Consider the following 25,049-nt stretch of genomic DNA (forward strand, 5'->3'; position numbering starts at 1 on the left):
AAATTACGGTGATTTAACTCATGTTGGGGCTGATGCTAGTGTAGACCAACTCTTAGAGTCAAGGAGCCATAACTGGTTCCCTGATTTTACTGCCACCCACCACTCTCTGGCATCAAGTGAATCTTTGGCTGCAGGAGAGAATGTAGCCTATGAATTCTTGTCAAATTTCACTGATGTTAATAATCAGTCAGCTATGATTATGCAAAGTAGGAAGTTGGCCATGATCATTTTATTGCTCAAATTAAAGCTATGAATCTACAGTGCATATATAGATATGGAACAATCCTTTGGTCACTGTGACAGATATGACAATTTCCTGTAATATCCTGGACAAACCTCACTGAATTAAATTAAACCTTATTGAATTAAGTTTCAGCATTTTAGGAGTTCACTGTCTTAAAATGCCAATTTTTATGGAGTATTGTGGGGTTGTATGAAACATCACTAGGGAGGAGACAAGGCTAATGTAAATGCTGGTAAGTTTTCTGAGCTTCAAAAGACTCTTAAACAATATCCAGATAAGAATGAACCTTTAGTTGACTGACTGGGTTTCCCAGGAAATCCTTGAGAGAAGGGGATGGCAACTTCTCATCTCTGGACCCAACCTTTGTAGCTACATTCTGAGGAGAAACCCATTGTCTGCTGATCACCTGTTACAAGAGGACAAGATCCAAGGCCCAAACTGGATAAAGCAGTGGCTCGCAAATTCATGGGGGTGCTTGTTCTGAATGAAAGCTCTTATGAACTTGTGATCACAGAAAAACTTCTTGGTGGGGTTTGAAGGACTGATCTCCTGCCAGAGTCCTTGCTAGAGTTGAGGTGATCTCCGGTAACTTTTTAGCATCCATATAGGTTCTTTTATTGTTTCTGATATGTTTTCTCTGCAATGCTTTCACCTTAAGAATAAATGTGCTTGCTTAGAAAGAGCTGTGTGGTACCTTCATTGTGGCAATGACACAATTTATAGTTTTTGAGGAGAAGACAAAGCAGTCCTGTTTAGAAAGTCTGTCTTGCTGGGGAATTCACAGTGTAGGCAGGGAAGTGTGCAATATGGAAAAGCCCCATTCAGGAGGGAAAGAGGCACAGGTATCTGCCAATACAGGTGATGGCAGGTAAGCTGGAGGCCTGAGTGTGGGTGCCCTTGCTGGACTATGATGAGGGAAATACAGGTGCAGTTGCCCTGAACTGTGACAGTCTCATTCTAGAGGGAAAAAAGAAAATTGGCGCACATATCACCCTTTGTGTTTGAATCTTCTTATGGTGATCCAAGAGAGTCCATCTGCTCCCTCCTCTTTGGGTTCCTTTATTCATTTTACCTTTTTCTCATTCTGTGACAGGTGAGGAACGATCTGACTGGTGTTCTGTATGGTGAAGACATCGAAATTTCAGATACTGAGAGTTTCTCCAATGATCCCTGCACCAATGTCAAAAAGCTCAAGGTATGTGCAATTGCTGTAATGTAGACTGAGTAATCAGGAAGAAGAGTGAAAAGGTATCAGCAATGGATCTGTCATAACATTTGATTGGTTTATTTACATTTTTTTTCCTTCAAGAAAACTGATAAAGCAGGATTAATTTAAAAGTTATATTTGCCAAAAGACCTAATAGTACTAACAAGTGGCATTTTGAAGCCAAGTCATGCTCCCAGTCATTGAAGTCTGTTACATACTTAATGTTCATGTTGTGCCTAATTTAAACACAGAAATAAGTAAGTAGGCTTATATAAGTTGCTACGTATTGAACCAAACAAATATATTGTTTAATACTAAATACTTACACTGGGAACCTAAATCTACCTGTACTCAATAGTGGTTTATTTTAAAAGGACTTTATGTCCAAATCATTCAGTGAATACAGTCTAAATGTTTTTATTGATTTCAGTTGGTTTTGGATTGAGTTCTTTGTTAGTAATTATCTTTTCTGTTTCCTAGAAAGCAAATTATTCAAGGATAAATTTGATATTGAAATTATTTATCATTCTGATTTATTTTATTACAGTGATTTCTTAAATACATAGTAACTGAGTGTCAATAAATAATTAAAAGCCTGCAGAGTATTACAATGAATATGTAATAGAAACTCTTTGTCTTTTAATTTTGTAACAAAATGTAAAGGGAATTAAAAACAAGCAAATCACATAAATGTAGAGCCAACAATACCATAGTCATAGAAAACATGAATACCCAAAAAAAAGGACTGCAAGGAAGTCTTTCCCCCACCCACCCCATGTCTATGCCTGCACACACTTAACCACTATTGTTAAATAGCAAGGATTAAGCTGTTATTCATGCCAAACACACATGCTTCAGGAAATGGAAACCCAGGCCTAGGGTCCAGTCTTGCAAACACTTAAACACATCCTTTTTAGCATACAAGTAGTCCCAACAAACTCAACAAGACTATTCACATGCTTAAAGTTAAGTATATATGCAAGTCTTTGCAGGAATGAGGCCTGCTGAAGCCAATAGAAAAGGGGCTAGGGAGGACCAAGAGGTAAGACTCAGTCCTACTCCCATTTTAGTCTGTCAAAGCACTCCCCTTGATTTCATTGGTACAGGATCAAGCCCTTAAACAGCAAATAGCCAGAGATCATATAACTAAAGGCTTTATTGTAAGCTAGGCATGAGGGGCAGAGTTTGTTTTTGTGCAGCCCTAACTTTGTCATTTCTTGACTTTTGAGTGCATAACTATACAATCTTGTTTTTATCCCATTAACAAACAATATTTAATTGGCTCTCAACACAGCACATGCACATGCAGGGTCAGCATCCAAACCTTATCCTTTTTCAGGGGTTTTCCTTTATTCTTAGCCAGGGCCGGTTCCAGTCGCGATCTGCGGTGGCAATTCAGTGGGAGGTCCTTCGCTCCGAGTGGGAGTGAGGGACCGTCCGCCGAATTGCCGCCGAATAGCTGGACGTGCCGCCCCTCTCTGGAGTAGCTGCCCCAAGCACCTGCTTGGCAAGCTGATGCCTGGAGCCAGCCCTGTTCTTAGCAACAAAACATAAATCACTAAGTGCTAAGCTTCCTCCTGAATTTAGCTGTTCCTATAGATCTCCAAGACAGATTTCTATGTCCTTGCCTTGAATTTCATCTCCCTCAGAGTCCAGCCCCTTTTACATTCTTTTTTTTTTTTTTTTGAGCTAAGATGGCTGGCTAAGTACAGTTGTCAAAATAGGTCTGCATTTCTAGACAGGGTTCTAGTACCTGACACTATGGGTCTGTCTACACAGCAAGCCTTCAAGCCTGCCTTCAGAGCCTGAGCTCCAGACCCAGCCACAACATCTATCAGCTACTTTTAGTGCAGTAGTGCAAGCCCCATGTGCTTTAGGCTGGGCACTGAGACTTGCTGCTGTGGGCTGCCTCACTTTGCGTAGAAGTACCCTGATCATGATGATCCAGCAACAGGAGTTCCAAAAGGAAATGCTACAGCAGATAGTACCAACCCTATGCCTGCAGGGAGGAATGGGGTGGGGTCATGCTTCCACTTAAGGGGTCCCTCTGCCAGTACCAGTGAAGCTCACCAAGATGGGACCAGAAGATGACCCTACAGCCTTTTTAGTCACATTTGAGAGGGTAGCACTGACAGCCCAGTCACTCCCAGAACAATGGGCTCTTATCCTAATCCCATACCTCATCAGTCAGGCACAGGCTGCCTACCGTAATCTGGACACCGAACAGGCAAGGGATTACAAGCAAGTGAAAAGTCTGCTATCTTGAATTATTTGGATATTTTGGGAGAGATCCATAGCCAGTGGTTTAGGGCCAAAAGATACCCCATTCGGGGATGACCCCGATTGTTACCACTGTGACGGATTGGACTCCTTGGGAAGCCACCTGATGTGCTGAGATACCACTGAGTCTACCTGTTCTGCCAGCGTGGGCCCCTTTTAACCTGTCTTGCTGAACCAGGCTCTTAAAACCTCCTCTAACAAAAACACAGGCATGGCCACACTCAGCTGCAGATCAGCTCTGGGAAAACTCAACTTCAGGGACTTGCTCCCGCACTCAGATGTCCACCTGCCTTGGAGTGCAGATCCAAAGATATATTATGAAATTTTCCCCCTCCCTCAATGTGGAGAGAGGTGTGCACATTTCTTGCCCCCCCCCAGTTAGAAATTCCAGAAAGTTGGTTCAATAATAAACAAAATATAAGAGGCAGATTTTAAGTGGTAAAAGGGGTAACAAACAGAACAAAGCAGATTACTAAGCAAACTAAATCAAACATGCAAACTAAACTAGTTTCACTAAAGAAATTGGTTAAAAATAGTATTTCTCACTCTAAATACTGTTGCAGACAGTTTTCAAAGTTTCTGTGATTTAGAGTTCCCATTATATTCCTTTTCAAACTGGACCCTTGTCTTAGTCTGGACTCCCCCTTGCCTTCCCTTTTGCAGTCTTTCTTCTTGGGCAGACGGGCCATGGAGAGGAGGAGTCCTGTTTGCCTTCCTCCCCACCCTTAAATAGGATTTACATAAGATGGGAATCGTTTCCCAAATGTGAACCCCTCCCCTTCCCTTACAGTGGAAAGTTACAAGAAGTCCCAGGTAATGTTTTAGTATCAGGTGACAAGACCACCTGACACTGTAGGATCACAGCGTCCATGAGTCAGTGGTAGTATGGAGCATCCACAGGAAGGCCAAGATTTTCATTCCATTGTCCTCGCTGATAGGCCATCTGCCCTGCCTGGCTTTCCCATTCTTGTACCTGAAGTGTTAGCAATGGGTGTCACCCCAAGTAGCATAGTTGAAATACAGATACATAGCCAATATTCCTAACTTCAGATACAGAAATGATACAGGCATACAAATTGGATAATCACATTCAGTAAATCATAACCTTTCCAATGATATCTCACATGAACCATCTTGCATAAAGTACATCTCAGTTATGTCATTCATATCATAAGTCTATGTTCATAAAGAATATGGAATAATATAACCACCACAATGACTGAAAGAACTCAAGTGGCTGAGGCAGGGAGTGGATACTATGGCATTGCCCTGGGATGCTATGAGAAATAATCAGGTTAATGGAGGATTTTGTAGAAGCTGAAGGGTCATTAAAGGCAGAATAACCCCGGACATCAGCAGGGCAAGGGACACGGGTGGGAGGGTGAGCCAAATCAGTAGCAGTCTCTCCGAGGGGGTCAGTCATTCCTCAGGCCCAAGGCAGCCGTACGGGGACAAGGAAGCTGAGCATCAATGCAACACCACCACTGGGACCACCAGGCACCCCAAACAACTGAAGCGGGGCTCACAGTTCAAGGTTTGGCCAGCAGCCCACAGACAAGCTTCCCCCAAGCTAAGAAAGAGGCCAGCAACCCCAGCCCATTAACATGCTATTCTTGTGGGGAGACAGGGCACATAAAGAGGGAGGCCCACTGATGGAATGTGAGCACACCCAGGGCTGGATGTCAGAAACCTGGGCACAACCCTCCCTCCCCCAAGTTGATGGTACTGGTGATGGTCCAAGGGAACCTGGTTCAAGGACTCTTGGACTCTGGCTGAAGCCAGATAGTGTTCCAGCCCTGCATGGTGTGAAGTGACACCCTCCCAAGACCACATTCTACCTTCAATGTATCCATAGTGATGTCAAGACCTACCCAAGCCAGAGGTTACAACTGACGGTGGGAGCCCATATAGAAAAGTTGGTTTACCTTGTGATCATAAGCTGGGACTAGCTTTTTTTTTTTTTTTTTTTTTTTTTGCGAGTCCTTAATATCCAGGCTCAGGCCGCAAGTGAGAACAGGGGCCAATTGGTGACACCAACTCCCAAGAGCTTGGTAAGCCTTGAGAAAGCCAATCATTCCAGGGAAGGGACATCCCATTCAACCCTCCGCAGATCCACACAGACGAAGAGCAGAATATCCGGACCTGGAAGCCCTCCTATGGAGAGGGAATTTTGTGCTAGGAGAGAAGAACGACTCTTTGTTAAGCCATGCATCTGAGCAACTGGCCCCCGAAGCTGGAGAAGTAACAGAGTCTCAGGGAGGCAAATGGTACCTGAACTTTGCACTCAGGGAGGAGTGCTTGTACCGAATTGAGAAGAATCAGCAAGCTGTGGTGGTAATGGCCTGGCTGCTGATACCATGCCAGCACTGCTGGGCTGTGTTGCAGCTGGTGCATGATATCCCATGTGCGGGACACCTGGGGAGAGAGAAGACATTAGCTCAGATATTAGCCAGATTCTACTGACCAGGCATAAACCATGAAGTGAGAGAACACTGTTCCTCCTGCCCAGAGTGTCAACTAGCCAGCACCCTTGGCTCTTCTGCCCTTGATTGAGACCCCCTGTGACAAAGTGCAGGGTGTGAACAGGTGAGCCTGCACTCTGATCACTCAGATGTTAATTAGTTCTCCTTGAGAAAGCTGATGGAAATAATCAGACAATCAGGCTGGCCGGTTGGATGGAATAAGAAGCCAATTAGCCCAGCAGCCCAAGGTTGATAAAGAGCTAAGTCCCAAGGAGGAGGGAGAGGGACCAGGCTAATTGAGCCCAGTTACATGGAGGCCTCAAGGGATGGAGATCTCTGTTCCCCTCAGGTCCTGGGAAGAGCACTGTTGGTGCTGTAAATAGACTGCTGAACGGGGTTTGTTGTAGAAATGGTGGAGGGAACTAAAATAAAAGGGTACAGTGAAGGCACAACCACTGGAGTCCATGCAGCTTCTGCAGGGATAAGGGGGAGAGAAGCCATGCCCTGTGATACTTAATTTGAAAGGATAGGAGTGGACATGGTGGGAACCTTAGAAAAGACTGCAGCGGGCATCAGTACATGCTAGTAATTATTGACTATGCAACCAGGTATCCTTAGGCTGTTCCTCTTTGCTCCCTGAAAGTGACAGCTAGAGTTCCAGAGCTCTTGAAGCTCTTCTCATGCGTAGGGTTTCCCTGCAAAATATTAACAGACCAAGGTAATAACTTTGCTTCCCAACTAATGTGGGAATTATGCTCCCTTTTGAAGGTCAAGTCCCCAAAGACCTCAGTGTAGCACTTACAAACTGACTATCTATTAGAGAGGTTTAATAAGATCCTGAAGGGGATGTTGAAGCACTTTGTCAGTGATGACCCTAAGCAGTGGGACTGGCTATTTCCACTACTCCTATTTGCTATAAGAGAGGTCCCACAAGCCTCGACAGGGTTCTCCTCATTTGAGTTTCTCTATGGTTGCCAACCGCAGGGCATCTTGGACTTGCTATGAGAAGGGTGGGAAGAACAAGATGTCAGGTTCTTAAGCATGACCCAATATATCTTACAGTTTAAGGGAGCAACTCAAAAACATAGGAGTGTTCATTAGGGAGAATTTGAGGAAGGCCCAATATACTCGGGAACAAAATTATAATAAAGGGGCATGACTACGGACTGTTCAGCCAGGTGACCATGTTCTTCTTCTACTGCCTTCACCCGATGGCAGGATCTGTTCACAGTGGTGTCAGGCAGGTAGGGCCTGTGGACTATGAGATTAGGCTACCCAGGAAGAGAAAGGAAACCAAAATCTAACATGTGAACCTTCTCAAACCTTGGATGGTGCGGGAGGCCCTGCTGATAACTCCTTTTCCAGCAGAACCAGAATTGGGGTTCCAGTTCCCCAGCAGCAAAGCTCCAGCAACCATATTGGGGGAGCGGGGAAGGATTCTTCTCTGCACAAAGGAAACAACTCCTCCAACTAACTGGGGACTTTGCAGTTTTCCAACTGTCCAGGGAGAATGTGGTTGGTCCAACATCATCTGGAGACTACTCTAAGCCAGGTAGTCTGAGAGAACCCTAGACTATTGTGGGATACAGTCCAAGAGGAAATACTAGTGATAATGGAGATGGGGGTGATTATGCAATCCAGAAGTGAATGGAGGAGCCCATAGTTCTTATCCCCAAACCAGACGGTACAGTTCGGTTCTCCATTGACTTCAGACAAGTCAATGTTATCACAAAATTCACATCTACCCACTGACAAGGGTGGACGAGTTACTAGAACAGCTGGGACCGATGAAGCACTTAAGTACTGTCAATCTGAAAAAGGTTATTGGCAGATCCCCTTATCCCTTTCCTCACAAGAGAAAACTGCTTTCTCCACCCCTTTTGAGCATTTCCAATTTAAAACCATTCCTTTTGGCCTCCATGAGGCTGCCACTACCTTCCAATGGCTTATGAATAAGCTCCTCAACCCCCATCATCAATACACACTGGCCTACACTGATGACATTATCATCTACAGTCCCACCTGGGAGGACCATCTGCAGCATTTAAGGGTGGTGTTAAAAAGCCCTACAGGCAGCAGAAGTTAAGGCCAACCTGGAGAAAGGTAAGTTGGCTGTGGGTGAAGTAACTTATTTGGGGTACTGTGTAGGAGATAGCTTTATGAAGCCAGTGGTCGACAAGGTGTGCCCCGTCCCCCAGATGAAGAGGCAAGTGAGACTTTTTCTTGACCTGGCAGGATATTACCAGAGGTTTATCCACAGCTTCACCTCAGTGAAGGCCCCCCCCTTACAAATCTCATAAAAGTCAACAATGCTAAGAAGATCCATTGGGATGGAAAGTGGGAGGAAGCATTCAGAAACTGAAAACACAACTACGCCAGGCACCTGTGCCATTCTGCTCTGCTTTCTTGGGAATTCATACTACACATAGATGCCTCAGATGTCAGTCTCAGCACCATCCTCTCACAAAAATTCAGAGGAGAATACCCGGTCATACACCTAAGTAGGTAGGTATTCCCTAGGGAAAACTTATAATTATTGAAAAGGAGGCATTAACTACCAAATAGACACCCTCAGGTATTACCTGTTGTGTAACCCCTTCTCTCTTATCACCGATCACACACCCTTACACTGGATCCAGACCATGGGGGATACAGACTCCCATATAATATGGTACCTTGCACTACAAGTAGTTACCGAGAACAACTCGGGGCGGGAAAGGACCATGCCAATTTCTTTTGATCAGAGATCAGGAATGGAGACAACCCAAACCCGAATGGCCATCTTAAGGGGTGGGGTATGTGAAGGGGCATGCCCTCATACTGGTATGAAAGAGACTAATGAACTCTTCTGGGTTCCAATGAGGAACACTTGCAAGGCTTGTTCACCCTGAAGGAGCAGCAGCTTAAAAGAGGAAACTTACCACAGGAAGGGAGGTGAACAGGAAGAAGGTTGCTCCACTCAGAGATTGCTGGTAACAGAGGTAGGCCAGCCAAGGAGGAGACAGCCAAGAGACGTACTGCTCCTGAAGCCATCCTGACTGACAGCAAAGCAATACACCCAAGGAATTGGGGTAGAAGGTAAACCCACTAAAGGGGCAATAGACTTTAAGAGACTAAGCCCATAAAGCTGAATATCCAGTGGCTGTTTGACAGACAGACCCTTGTTCCAGCCAGATCTTCCTCCCTTGCAAGGGAAAGGGAACAGGAGGCGCTGATGCTTTATCTGTGGGTGGTTGCCTCACTGAGCTCCCCAAGTGTTGCCAACTGGGCGAAAAGAGGGGTTAAACAATGGACAGTGGGACCTGGGAGGAGGTCCCCACCCTCTTACACATGGGCTAGCCATTGGTTTTTAACTGCAGTGTAGATATACCCTTAGAAAATCAGCAGAAGAACTCTGCATCTCTATAGGGTCCCAACACCTGATTATCTCCATCTGCTTATGTCCAAATGAGGCCTACCTCACGTTATCAACCTATGCTTTGTTTTGCCCTCTCACTAACTAATCTACTGTTAGATTGGACACATGTATTCCAAGGAAGTGATTCCCAAAGCAATTTCAACAATGAGACAGGTCCTCCACTAGTATGAATTGTAAAGTTGAGATGAGAAGTATATTAGTCAATGTGTTTGCTGTGGATACTATAAGTATGTCATTCATTAACTGGCAGATTAAAATGATTAAGCAGTTCTTTAATTCATGTTAACAACAGAATCCAGATCTTTCTGTCCTTCCTCCATCTATTTCAGCTTCTCTTGTTCATATTGCAAAAAATGATGAAAAAGTAAAAATTTCAAAAATAGGGGCCTCCAGTACTGGCCATTCAAAATTCCTTCTGTATTGCAGAAGATATTCTGCCTTCCATGGTGAATTCCACTGAATAACATTGAGATCTCCCTTCTGGCAGAACCGGAAGAATTTTAGAGGGTCAGGGCTTTACATGCTAATTACAGATACTCTCCTGTTAAGTACACAAAACCCATATTTACATTTGCTTGAATAAATGGGTGCTTGTCAAGACAATCATCTATTCTGCATGTGGGGATTATAAGGTTTTCATGCACTTCTGGTGCATGTATATATTTTGTGTGTGCAACTTAAGCATTCAATTCTGACAATAGAAATCTTTTCTTCAATGAGGTGTAATTGTAGTATAGGTAAATTAGCACCCAGTTACTATCAAAATGTCTGTAACAGTGATCAAAATAGAAAGTAAAAACCTCTTTCTTTGTAACAGACACGTTAATGTATGCTCTGAAAGAACATCATTTAAATTTACAATTATGGGATATGTAGAGGAAGATAAAATACTTATTAAGGTTTACAGAAATACAATGTGATCTATGGATTCCTTGAAACACTGGCAAGTTTTGTTATGTTATATGAATTGCCTGTGAATTGGCATCTTAAAATAGCTCATTTGTGAGCTGTAGTTTAGGAAACAGCAGTTAAGTTTGAGAGAGAGGTGTTTGTGAGATTTTAACATTTCTTTCTACCCCCAAAACCTCAGCTGTCCTGTGCTTCCTTTCCAGGGCCTCTTACACAGCCAGACCTCCTGCTCTTCATAGAGCACTGATTCCCAGGAGTGGAGTCCTCCTTTGTTCCAAATTTCCCCTGGAGTCCTTCTCTATTTAGGTCCTTGCAGGTTGCTCTCATCCCCTCATCCCCTTAGGTGTTGTTTAGACACATGCTCACCATCACATGACTTATCTCATTTCATCTACCTATAGAGGTGGGCTTAGCCTGGTACAGGTGCACTTGAGACCCAGATTTCTTAAAGGACCAGCTCACTCTGAGACAGAGAAGTGGTCCCTTTTCTGTCAAATGCTTACATCTGGAATGGTCTCCCCCTAAAAATACAGTACACCACAACACAATATACTTCTGGCCTTTAGGCAAAGCTCAGTAATGTTCTATTTCCATTTTAGTTTCATTGTTTCAAGTTTTATGTTTTATATGTCAATGAATAGAATGTAGAAAGGATTGTTTACTAGCTTGGATATTGCATTTTTGATAGATTTGTTGTCTTAATTATATGAGTTTGGCTTTACTTATTTTTTGTAAAGTGTCCAGAGGATTTCTATGACGGTGTCAAATGCAAATGCATTTTTAGTTATTACCATTTTTATATTTCTAGTAGAGTCTTTGGACACTAAGACCCCTCAATCTTGCAAACAGTTATACACATGCTTAAATTTACACACAGGAATAATCCCACTGAACTCAAATAAGCATGTACATAATCATTTGCAGTATCAGGGCCTAAAAGGGCTTTTCAGACCAGTCATTCAATTGATTGAATTGCCAGTGTTCTGAATTTTTAGGAAGACTTTTCTGTGCATTTCAGTAAATAGGATTTCACAGAATTGTGGATTATATATAACTAAAATACAGTATCCCTTGTGGAGCAACTTGCCTTTGAATAATAATTCCTAGCATTTTTTTAGAACGTGAAGACTATATTTTCATGACAAGTACAGGCTGCTGAAGGGGGAATAGTCTACTTTTCTACAGACATCTAGACTAGTACTAGTGCATGGAGTGCAGATCTGTCTCAAACAGCTCACTGGCTTTCATTTAGCTGTGCCTAAATTATGTCTTCTCCACGGATTACTGCAGACGGCAGCAGCAGCAAAAGTACATTGCATTAGAAGAGGGTGAACATAGAACCAAAACCATTCTGGCCAACATAAATAACATGCCAAATAAGTGGATGTATCTCAAAAAGCTGCAAGATGACTTTTATGCACTTTGTAGCTCACATTATGTGTGTCATAATGAATGGTAGCTATCGTATATACACATACATGTCATATTCTCAGCTGCTCCTAGCTTCCCCTGGATACAGTTAAAAGGGGAAGCAGCAAGAGATCTGGCTGTGGCTCCCTTAATTCTGGAGTAGATTCTATGCAGGCCCTGATTCTGGCATATTTTTTCACAAGCCTTCACACTCCTGTAAAGTATACAAGCTTCCTACGGGCTGTCCACAAGACCCGGATTACTAGAATGCAATAGATCTTCAGCCATGCATAGTCTTGCCACACCACATTCTCATTGCCAAATGCTGATGGAGTAGAAGGCATAAGAGCCAATTTGTGACTCTGCCATATTGGATAAATCCCTAGTTGGAGAATTCTGTCCCAGTCAACATCATTGTAAAAAGGCATACAGATTTAATCAGTCAATAAGAGCAACTGAACTTCTGGAACACACTAAACAAAAGATTATTCTAGATCAAAATTTGTTGGTACTCTATTTTTTACTTGTTAGGGAATCTGGTTATGCCACTTAAGAAGAAGAAGGCATTGCTTACCATGTAATCTGAGTATGAAATTTTGGGATTGATGTTACAGATGGAGCAGAGACTAGGAGAAAGTCATGGGAATATCCTGAGGCAATTTGATCAAGTTAGTAGAAAGTTATCTTACATAGTAGAACAGCTCATCTTCACCAACTTATATCAGCAGTTTCCATTTTATTAATTAATGGACAGCTTCCAGCAAATGGAAGAGAACCTAAAAGAAATATCTTCTGTACCATAGTGTCTGAGGAAGACTCAAGATTTATCTCATCTGCCAAGATCAGAAAGCTAGTTTGGCCTTATTGCTGAAAAAATCCCGGCAGCTTAAAGTAGTGCTGGACGGTGTTTTGTTCCTCTTTGCCTAGAACATGACACAGTCTAGTGGTCTTCACAAAAACCTGGAAGTCAGGAGATCCTGAGTTATAAATTCTAGCTATGCCACTGATTTGCTGTGATCTCGCAAGGCAGTGATCATCCTCAGTTCCTACTAAAATCCGCTCTTTCCAGGCTCTTGCCCTCTATCTGTAATTGATTTCCAAAACTGACAATCAGTCATGTAAAAGGCTTTATAAAGACTACAGTTTATGCATGAGGCACCATTACTACAATGTTGTTGAAAGTCTTTAAGCCTAGTGGCTGATTGGATTAGCCACTTGGGGCAGGCTGCAAAAAAATGGCTGGGATTAGATCAGCAAGCTGGATTTCAGGGTTTGCTACTCTAAGGCAAACCTCAGGAGCTGATTGAAGGACTTATACATGAAATCCAAGGAGACTATGTCTATCAAGGCAGCTCTACAGCAGTCCCTGGACCGAACCAGAGATCCTGAGTGGAACCGAGCAGCCTTCAGCAACTGGAGACAAGAAAAATGCAGATTGTGTACTGATAACTGGAGTTCTTTAAGGTGAGCCCCTGCATATTCCTCCCTGTGTAATCAAGGTGCCTGTGCTGGGAGCCACTGAAATCTTCTGTTCAGCAGCGTCTGCTGGAACCGCTCTTCCATCCTACCTCCCCTCTCTACCAGGAGACCTCCAAGGGTATAAAAGTGAGGATGGCCCCAACCGCCCTTCATTTTGGTCCACTAATTTGGAAACTCTTAATTTAAGCCTCCAAAAAAGTGTGGAAGGTGGGCAGGATGTGTGAATATGCAGATGCTTATTTCAAATAACTCCGGTTATTGGTAAGTAACTTTCTTCTTCTTCTTCTTCAATTGTCCTTTGCATATTCCCACCTGTTTAGTGAGCAGTACAACCCATAGTGTTGCTGTAACTACGGGGGCTGCCACACCCCCTAGCTTGAAGTCATAATAACAAACACCAAATACATGGTTTCCATAATCAGCACCCCCACTATAAAAATTGTTCCAGCACCCCTGGTACAACTCCCAGGAAGCTGGGCTGAGGAGTTCTAGGTGAATAAGGTCAACAGAACTGCCAAAATGAGCATTAATTCTGTATGCTATGTCCAGAGTGTATTAGAAGTGACTGCACCTCTTGCTCTCCTGAGTCCACTGAGCAAAAGTGTTACTGAAGTCACAGCTAGAGGTTAAATAGAACCATTTAGCATTCTAAGAAGATGATGGTGTGAAAGCTTGCCATGGAATTATATCAGGCTTAATTGAGAGCACTTTGACATCTCCAGGTGGCTGAACACCTGCAAATTCATGCAACAGTCTGATTCATTTTGACAACTGTACAGCTGTGATGGACTGACTCTTGATTTCAGCCTCAGAGGCTTCAAAAGTCTGGAGAACTTATGGATAGGGTTGTCTCATGCTGAGGCATTGTGGTCATCTAAAACATGGTGCCTATTTCACTAGATGTGAATGAGGCTTGAGGAAATACAGACAAGCAAGTGCTCTGAAAGAGATGGAAATCTGACACCTCTTTAAACAGGGTGTAGGATGAAGATTCAGATGGGAAGCCAAACTTAGGCTACTAGCTAAGAGATTAAAGTCCAGGACCTTCATCATACCATTCTCTGAAATGCTTCCAGTTCCACATGCAGGGCCAGGTCAACAGGCAGAACTGCAAGGTCTCAATGGGTGGATTAGAAGATGGTGTAGGGTGGAGGATTTTAGATTTATTAGGAACTGGGGAACCTTTTGGAAAAGGAGGAAGCCTATACAGGAAGGATGGGCTCCGCTTAAACCAAAACAGAATGGAACGTGCATGTAACATTAAAAATGTCATAGAAGATTTTTTAAACTAAGAGCTGGGGCAAAGTCAACAGGTGCAGAGGACCATGTGGTTTGAACAGTGCTATCCCTTTGGGGAGGATCTACTAACAGGAATTCTCCATATCCTAGTAAAGAGGAGAGGATAGACATTGATAAAGTACAGGTAGGAGCTGAAAAGACAGTCAAAGAAAGTCCCATTCAATTACAACACAGGAAGGCAGACAACTACATGCTGACAAATTTTATAATTGCTTGTATACAAATGCAATAAGTCTAAACACTAAGATGGATGAACTTGAGTGCCTGGTATTAAATAAGGATATTGATATAATAGGCATGAAAGAAACTTGGTGGAATGAGGATAATCAATGTGGCACAGTAATACCAGGGTATAAAATATATAGGAATGACAGAGTAGGTTGGGCTGGTGGGGGAGTGGCACTATATTGTGAAAGAAAGCATAGAGTTAAATATAGTAAAAATCGTATATGAATCAAACTGTACTATAGAATCTCTATGGATAGAAATTCCATTCTTGAATAATAAGAGTATAATGGCAGGAGTATGCTACTGACCACCTCACCAGGATAGTGATGGTGATTGTGAAATGCTCAGGGAGATTAGAGAGGCTATAAAAATAGAAAACTCAACAATAATGGGGGATTTCAATTATCCCCTTATTGACTGGCAACATGTCATCTCAGGACGGAATACAGAAATAAAATTTCTAGACACCATTAATGGCTCGGAGCAGCTAGTCCATAAGGGGAGAGGCAATTCTTGATTTAGATATAACTGGCACACAGGATTTGGTCCATAGCTGAACTGCTCAGTAATAGTGACCATAATGTAATTAAATTGAACATCCTCATGCAGGGGGGAAATACCAAAGAAGCCCACCAGAGAAGCATTAACTTCAAAAAGGGGAACTATACAAAAATGAGAAAGCTAGTTCAACAGAAATTAAAAGGAACAGTCACAAGAGTGAAATGCCAGCAAGCTCCATGGAAACCTAATACCCCAAATACAAAAAAATAGTGAGAGGACCAAAAAATGCCACCATGGCTAACAGTGCCATTGCTAGCCCATTGGAGGCCCTAAGCAAAAGTATTTCCCCCCACCCCTGCACAAAACACATACTAATAATTAATGGGGGCCCCCTTGCGCTGCTCAGGCGCCTAAGAAATTGTTTAGTCTGCTTATGCCTAGCACCAGCTCTGATGGCTAAACAACAAAGTAAGAGATTGTTAGAGGCAAAAAGGCATGCTTTAAAAATTGGAAGTCAAATCCTCTAGAGGAAAATAGAAAGGAGAATAAACTCTGGCAAGTCAAATGTAAAAGTATAATTAGGCAGGCTAAAAAAGAATTTGAAGAGCAACTAGCAAAAGACACAAAATTAATAGCAAAAAAAAAAAAAAAAAAAGTAAATCAGAAGCAGGAAGCCTGTCAAGCAATCGGTGGGGTCACTGAATGGATCAGGGTGTTAAAGGAGCACTCAAAGAAGACAAGGGCATTGCGGAGAAGCTAAATGAATTCTTTATATCAATCTTCTCTCTCGAGGATGTGGGGGAGATTCCCCCACCTAAGCCATTCTTTTTAGATGACAAATCTGAGGAACTGCCCCAGACTGAGGTGTCAATAAAGGAGGTTATGGAACAAATTGATGAATTACACAATAATAAGTCACCAGAACCCAGTTGGTATTCACCCAAGATTTCTGAAGGAACTCAAATATGAAATTGCAGAACTACTAACTGTGATATGTAACCTATCACTTAAATCAGCCTCTGTAGTAGATAACTGTAGGATAGCTAAAGTAATGCCATTTTTTTTTAAAAGGCTCCAGAGGCGATGGAGGCAATTACAGGCAAGTAAGCCTAACTTCAGTACCAGGCAAATTGGTTGAAACTACAGTAAAGAATAGAATTATTAGACACATAGATGAACGTGATTTGCCGGGGAAGAGTTAACATGGCTTTTGTAAAGGGAAATCATGCCTCACCAATTTATTAGAATTTTTTGAGGGAGTCAACAAACCAGGGGCATTATTTCAGAGTTTGGTAAGGAGGGCAACCTTAGGTGTGATTCCAGAGCTACTTAAGCACTTGAAAACTCTAGTTTTTTGGCTCATAACTTAGTAATTAGCTGACAGGAGCACTGTATCCAATTCCTATACAAAAGAAAGCAAATTAAATAAATATTAGACCCACTCAGCTCTAATAATAACGTGTTCTGACATCTTGTGGCAAGTCACTTAAGGGATACTGGTTAAGTTTCAAATTTGAATGTATATTCTTACTTTGTTACTAACTCTGCGGGGGGAGAGAGAGAGAGACCCCATCAGGACTCCTGGGTTCTGTCTCTGCTCTGGGAGGTGCAGTGGGTCTAGTGGATTACAGGGGCGGACAGATACATCTGGGAAAATATAAGAAGAACATCAGAATGGAATTACTGGGTAAGACCGATGGTCCATCTAGCCCACTATCCTGTCTTCCAACAGTGCCCAGTACCAGGTGCTTCAGAGGAAATGAACAGACAATCATCAGGTGACCCATCCTCTGTCGCCCACTCCCAGTTTCTGGCAGACAGTGGACTAACGATTCACAGAACATGGTGTTCCATCCCTGTCCATCCTGGCTAATAGCCATTGATGGACCTATCCTCCATGAATTTATCTAGTTCTTTCTTTTTTGAACCATGTTATAGTTTTGGCCTTCACAACATCCCCTGGCAAAGAGTTCTACAGGTTGACTTTGAAAAAATACTTTTGTTTGTTTTAAATCTACTTGCAGCCTATTAATTTCATTAGGTGACCCCTAGTTCTTGTGTTATGTGAAGGAGTAAATAACATTTCCTTATTCAATTTTTCTACACCATTCATTATTTTTTAGACCTCTATCATATTCCCTCACTTAGTCATCTCCTGCTGGGGAAAGCAGTGGGGGGGTCCCAGCCCCCAGCCCCACTCAGCTCCCCCACCCCCACCCACAGCTCTCCTCTGCGGGGGCAGGAGGCAGAAGCTTGGTCCTGCAGCAGCCAAGCTTCCCCCTCCCCCGCTTCTTCCCCCAGCGTGGTGCTTTCCTGCCCCTCCTCCTCCCCTCCCTCTCCCTGCACCCATCAGCTGATGGCCCTTGTGAGGGGGAGGGAGAGGAGTGGCAGCATGCTCCGTAGAGGAGGCAGAGAAGAGGTAGGGTCGAGGCCTTGGGGAAGGGGGTGGAACAGGGCATATCCCTTCCATCCCTCTGCCTTGAGCCGCTCAGGGCAGGGGGCTGGGAGCACCGCCACGAGCCGAGCACCCCAGCCCTCTGCCCTGACCCCTGAACTCCCCCCATCCAGCCTTCTGCCCTGCACCCCCCACACACACACAGCCCTCTGCCCTGATCCCCCCCATACCCAGCTTTCTGCCCTGCACCTCCACACACACCCCAGTCCTCTGCCCTGACCCCTGAACTCCCCCCCACACCCAGCTTTCTGCCCTGCACCCCCCCACACACCCAGCCCTCTGCCCTGATCCCCCCCACACCCAGCTTTCTGCCCTGCGCCTCCACACACACCCCAGTCCTCTGCCCTGACCCCTGAACTCCCCCCCACACCCAGCCTTCTGCCCTGCACCCCCACACACCCCCAGCCCTCTGCCCTGAACCCCCACACACACCCAGCCTTATGCCCTGCACCCACCCCAGCCCTCTGCCCTGACCCCTGAACCCCCCCACACATCCCCAGCTCTCTGCCCTGAACCCCCCCCGCCCCAGGTCTGGGGTCCCAACTACCGGCCCCTTGCCAGCCGGTGTCCTGGCCGCACGCCCCGCTCAGCCCGCTGCCAGCCTAGGTGAACAGAACCCCAGTCCGGGAGCGGGCTGAGCAGGCTGGTGGCATAAGATCAGCATTTTAATTTAATTTTAAATGAAACTTCTTAAACATTTTGAAAACCTTGCTTACTTTACATACAACAATAGTTTAGTTATATAATATAGACTTATAGAGCGAGACCTTCTAAAAAATGTTAAAATGTATTACTGGCACACGAAACCTTAAATTAAAGTGAATAAATGAAGACTTGGCACACCACTTCTGAAAGGCTGCCTACCCCTGATATAGTGTGTTTCGTACTTTCAGAAAGCCTTTAATGAGGTCCCGTGCCAAAGGCTCTTAAGCAAAGTAAGCAGTCATGGAATGAGAGGGAAGGTCTTCTCATGCATCAGTAACTGGATAAAAGATAGGAAACAAAGGGTAGGAATAAATGGTCAGTTTGCAGAATAGAGAGGCAAATACAGGGTTGAAAGTAACTTAAATGACTTACTGGTACGCAGGGCGGTGGGGGTCCTGGGCAAGGTGGGGGGGAAGGTGCTCTGGACCCCCGGAAGGGGTAGGGCCTCAGGCAGAAGGGGCACGGCTGGTGCCAGACTCCCCCACCTAGCCCTTCAGTGCTGCCTGGCCATGCCACTTTAAAGGGCAGCCGGGCTCTTTGAATCACTGCCAGAGCCCCGGGCCCTTTAAATCACCGCCAGACTCCCGGAGTAGTGGCGGCAGTGGCAGGGAGCCCTGGGCCCTTTAAATCACCACCAGAGCCCTGGGGTAGCTGCAGCCGCTGCTGGAAGCACCAGGCCCTTTTAAATCACCGGGCCCCAGGACAGCTCCCCCTTTTGCCTCCATCAGCAGCCCTGTCAGTACGGTCAGCTGTGTACCGGCGCCTACTTTCTTACTGGTACGCCGGACCACACCGGCTTACTTTCACCTCTGGGTAAATAGCGGTGTCCCCCAGTGGTCTGTACTGGCCCTAGTCCTATTTAACATATTCATAAATTATCTGGAAAAAGGGGTAAACAGTGAGGTGGCAAAATTTGCAGATGATACAACACTACTCAAGATAGTTAAGTCCCAGGCAGACTGCAAAGAGCTACAAAAGGATCTCTCAAACCTGGGTGACTGGGCAACAAAATGGCAGATGAAATTCAATGTTGATAAATGCAAAGTAATGCACACTGGAACATAATCCCAACTGTACATATACAAAATGATGAGGTCTAAATTAGCTGGTACCACTCAAGAAAGATATTACTCTGGAAACATCCACTCAATGTGTAGAGGCAGTCAAAAAAGCTAACAATGTTAGAAACTATTATGGAAGGGATAGATAATAAGACAGAAAATATAATATCACTATATAAAGCCATGGTACACCCACACCTTGAATATTGTGTGTAGTTGTGGTTGCCCTATCTCAAAAAACATATAGTAAAATAAGAAAAGGGACAGAGAAGGGAAAAATTATAAGGGTTGTGGAACAGCTTCCATATGGGAAGAGATTAAAAAGGCTGGGACTGTTCAGTTTAGAAAAGAGGTGACAAAAGGGGGATATGATAGAGGTCTATAAAATCATGAATGGTGTGGAGAAAGTGAATAGGAAAGTGTTATCTGTCCCTTCACACAACACAAGAATCAGGAGTCACCCAATGAAATTAATAGGCAGGAAGTTTAAAACAAACAGAAGGAATTACTTCTTCACACAACATATAGTCAACCTGTGGAACTCGTTGCCAGGGATGTTGTGAAGGTCAAAAGTATAACTGGGTTCAAAAAAGAATTAGGTAACTTCAGGGACGATAGGTCTATCAATGGCTATTAGCCAAGGTGGTCCGTGATGCCACCCCATACTCTGGGTGTCCCTAAACCTCTGACTGCCAGATGCTGAGATCGGATGACAGGGGATGGATCTCCTGATAATTGCTCTGTTCTGTTCATTCCCTCTGACGTATCTGGCTTTGCCACCATCGGAAGACAAGATACGGGGCTAAATGGACCATTGGTCTGATCCAGTATGGCCATTCTTATGACCACATTTTATTGTATTGAATATGGTGTAGGGAGGATTAGCCATTGGCCTGTATCTCACTTACTATCAGGGCAGAAGTTCTGACTGTAATGAATATCTTCACAGAGATATAGAACAGAAAGCAGTCTGATCAGTTTTTGTCCAGAGGTACAGTCAGATTCGTGGCGAGTTCCCATGGCAGAGGAGATTTACTCTCTAAAGGAATATTCCCTGTGTCCGCAGAATAACCAAAGCACACCCCATGCATTGCAATGGAGAATCCAGTCTCTTTTTTTCCATTGCTATCACAGCACACCAACTACCCAAGCAGCCATAGAGCAATCCTTTTAAAAACTTTGCAATTGCAAGGTAAGCAAAGACTGTCAACCTGTGCATCACAGGATGAAAAGTTGCAACCAAATGCACCTTGACAGAAAACAAAGACAATTTTAACTGTTCCAAGTATAATAAATAGTCCAAGTTTAAAGCAAAGGAAGACCCTCTCGTTTACTCCTGGGAAGTTTCCAATGGTGACACAGGAGCACAAGTACCAACCTCAGGCTGTTAAAAACCAAGGCACAAATCCCAAATTGGTTGAGAGTTTTAAATTTAGTTTTCACCAACCAACTGCACTAAGTTTAAACTCCACAGGCACTTTGACAGCCTTAACCCATAGATTCATAGACTCTAGGACTGGAAGGGACCTCAAGAGGTCATCGAGTCCAGTCCCCTGCCCTCATGGTAGGACCAAATACTGTCTAGACCATCCCTGATAGACATTTATCTAACCTACTTTTAAATATCTCCAGAGATGGAGATTCCACAACCTCCCTAGGCAGTTTATCCCAATGTTTAACCACCCTGACAGATAGGAACTTTCTCCTAATGTCCAACCTAAACACAGAGTCACAGACAGTCCCCTGGTTTACTCTGGTTTGTCTTGCTGTCCATCTATCTTTATGATAGATGGCCCCTTACACCAAGAATCACGGAAATATTCAGGTTACTGCTAAATCCGAAGTACCAGTCACTTACCCCAAGTCAACTATGCTTTGGTCTCACACCAAAGACACACATGTAGCCAATCCTATAGTAAACTGTATGAAGATTTATTAAACAGGAAAGGGAAATTAAGAGAGTTATTTTTAAGGTTAAAGCAAGCAAACATAGACACACAAATGAGTTACATTCTTAGGTTTCAAAAGGTTATATAGGCTTATATAAACTCTATAAGCAAACTCTATTTGTCCTTAAGGGCTAACCCAGGCTACACAGCTGAGGATCTCTTGCTTATACCTAGAAACACCTTGTCCTCCCTCAAATCCAAGCAGCATAAAGATCCTTGGTTCCTTTTGTCTGGGGTTTTTATCCCCCTGCTGCCATGTGATCTGAGCTGCAAACTCAGCTGATGGGAAGAGTCCATTTGCATGACTCATCTTCAGAGGGAGGAGAGCAGAACAATAATAGGAGTTTTCAGTCCTTTGGTTGACAGTTTTTCAATCCAGATGTAGGGAGCTTCCAGTTGTACGATTCAGCCATAGCCCATCTGGTATTGACGGTTTTCCTCTTTCAGGAGGGGTATAATAATTTCTGTAAAAGTGCAGCTCTTCATACTAATTAATGTCCCTCTCCTGTATGGTGATTCATACAGTCATAGAGGCTTGCATTAGAAGTGTTCAAATATTACATTGCAATATGGAACACAGATATAAATAAGGCTAAGATTGTGTTGTGGAAGTCATGGAATCCGTGACATTGGGCGCCCCGGCAGCTGATCAGCCGTGGCCAGCAGTGGGGGCCCTGCAGCAGCCCAGCCTCCGCTGACTGACTGACCAGCTGCCACCATCAGTGGCAACCTGCAAGCAGTCAGTGCCCCACCTCAGCTCCCAGCGGACCCCAGTGTTGCTCAGCAGCCGTGGGCGGAGGCCCCCCGCAGCTCCCAAGTCTTTGCCGCTGGCACCAGGGGACACACACACCCCTGCAGCTCCCAGCCTTGCAGGGCAGTGGGTGGACCCAGTTCCTGTCTTGCAGGGCAGGGCGGAGATCCCTCCCAGCCACTGGGGTTCCTGCAGCTGCCAGCTGCTGGTGGGGGGGAAAGGGAGGGCAGGGTGCTGGACCCTTCTCCCTCCCAATTTTGTCAGGGATGTTTTTAGTAAAAGTCAGGGACAGGTCACAGTTTCCATGATTTTTTGTTTTTTGCTCGTGACCTGTCCCTGACTTTTACTAAAAGTAACCATCACAAAATCATAATCTTAATTATAAGTAAGATTAATGCATGCAGCAACTCACAAGTATTCAATAGAGTCTAAACATTAAACACTTTCTAATACCTGTTTTATCAATATTAAACCACAAGTGAGCCAGATATAGCCAGCTATGTATCTGTCAGTGTCCAGTTGAGACATAGGGATGTTGGCATGAGCTGGCACCTGGTCTGCCAGCAGCACAGCTAAACTTTTCAATTGTTTAGATGGGGAATCTCTTCCAATCCTCTGGAAAAGGTTTGCCTAGTCAAATTCTCCTGCTCCCAGTAGAATTGTTTGGGCACCAGAAGAACTCCTTTCATTGAGTGTTCCAACAATCCATTAGTCAAGTTGGAAAACTCAGAAACTTTGGACCACAGTGGAAACTCACTTGTCCACCTTGGTATGGGAGATCCCATAGTTTGGAAAGCAGAAGTTGTGGATAGCAATATCAGATCCAGGATTTGGACAGCAAAATTGCTCCATACTGGTCAGAGTAATTGATAACATCTTTGCTCCCTCCTTACTGACTTCTGGAAGGACCTCCCAAATCAGTGGATTGAAAGAGAATGTCTGAGCCCAGTCTAAGACAAAAGTGCATCTCAGTGAAGTTGGCTTTTGCTTATGTTTGGAGCAAAGCAGGAGACAATGGGCATTATCTTTTGAGAAAAGATTCCTAATTGGGCCTTACACCACTGGCATAATGGATAATGAATGCTGGAGACTCATAGACTTTAAGGCCAGAATGGACCATCATGATCATCTACTCTGACTTCCTGTATGTTGCAGGCCACAGAAACTAACCTACTCACTCCTCTAATAGGCTCATAACCTCTCTGGCTGAGTTATTGAAGTCCTCAAATATTGATTTAAAGACTTCAAGTTACAGAGAATCCATCTTTCATTCTAGTTTAAATGAACAAGTGACCTGTTCCCCACATTGCAGAGGAAGGAGAACACCCCACTCCTCTCTCCCTCCCCCACCCCACACACAAGATCTCTGCCAATCTGACCTGAGGCAAGGGAAATTAGATCCAGAGATGTTAGGAAAACCCTCTAGCCAGACACCTGGGAAAGAATTCTCTAAAGAAACTCAGAGCTCTCCCGTTCTAGTGTCTCATCTCTGACTGTTGTAGAGATTTCCTAATGTGGATGGGCCAAATGCCATTGTAAACAATCTTATACCCTTCCCTTCCTAAACATATCAAGCTCAGTCTTAAAACAAGTTAGGTTTTTTGCCCCACTACTCACCTCGGAAGGTTGTTCCAGAATTTCACTCCTGATGGTTAGAAACCTTCATCTAATTTCAAGTCTAAACTTATTGATGGCCAGTTTATATCCTTTTGTTCTTGTGCCAAAATTGGTCCCTAACTTAAATAATTCCTCTGTCCCCGGTGTTTATCCCTCTGATATATTTATAGAGAGCAATCATATCTCCCCTTAACCTTTGTTTAGTTAGGCTAAACAAGCCAAGCTCCTTCAGTTTCCTTATAAGTGTCCTCCTTATAAGACTTCTCTCATAAGATAGAATCCATTCCTCTGATCATCTCAGTAGCCCTTCTCTGCACTTGTTCCATTTTGAATTCATCTTTCTTAAACCAGGGAGACCAAAATTGCATACAGTATTCTAGATGAGATCTTACCAGTGCATCGGACAATGGAAATAACAGTTCTTTATCTCATGAATGCTAGGATAGTCTTAGCCATTTTCATGGCCACATCACAATGGCAGCTCATAGTCATCCTGTGATCAACCAATGCACTCAGGTCTTTCTCATCCTCTGTCACTTCCAACTGATATGCCCGCAGCTTATAGCAAAAATTCTTGCTGTTAGTCCCTAAGTGCATGAGTTTGCACTACTATATTTCATCCCATTTTATTAGTCTAGTTTCCAGGTTGTCCAAATCTTGTTGTATGATATTCTACTCCTCCTCTGTATAGGGAATACCTTTCAACTTTTCGTCATCTGTAGATTTTACTAGCACACTCCCACTTTTTGTGTCAAGGTCATTAGAGAAAATGTTAAATAAGATTGGTCCTAAAACCAATACTTGAGAAACTCCACTAGTAACCTCCCTTCAGCCTGACACTTCACCCTTCAGCATGACCTGTTGTCATCTCCCCTTTAGCCAATTACTTACACATCTTTCAATTCTTGTATTAGTCCCTATCTTCTCCAATTTAACTAATAATTTCCCATGTGGAACTGTATCAGATGCCTTACTGAAGTACAGGTAGATTAGACGTACTACATTTCCTTTGTCTAGAAAATATGGTTATCTTCTCAAAGAAAGAGATCAGATAGGTCTGGCACAATTTACCTT

The 25,049-nt window shown here is 43.8% G+C and overlaps 1 protein-coding gene across 1 annotated transcript in view; it reads left to right on the forward strand.

Moving 5' to 3' along the window:
- GABBR2 (gamma-aminobutyric acid type B receptor subunit 2) overlaps window positions 1-25,049 on the forward strand; it is an 847,514-nt gene that overhangs the window by 383,580 nt on the left and 438,885 nt on the right. Inside the window, exon 4 of the mRNA XM_054020335.1 lies at window positions 1,338-1,439. Coding sequence (XP_053876310.1) covers window positions 1,338-1,439 — 102 coding nt within the window. The remainder of the gene's footprint in view (window positions 1-1,337; window positions 1,440-25,049) is intronic.

This window comes from Malaclemys terrapin, chromosome 2 (genome assembly GCF_027887155.1).
Source record: "Malaclemys terrapin pileata isolate rMalTer1 chromosome 2, rMalTer1.hap1, whole genome shotgun sequence".
Classification (NCBI taxonomy): domain Eukaryota; kingdom Metazoa; phylum Chordata; order Testudines; family Emydidae; genus Malaclemys; species Malaclemys terrapin.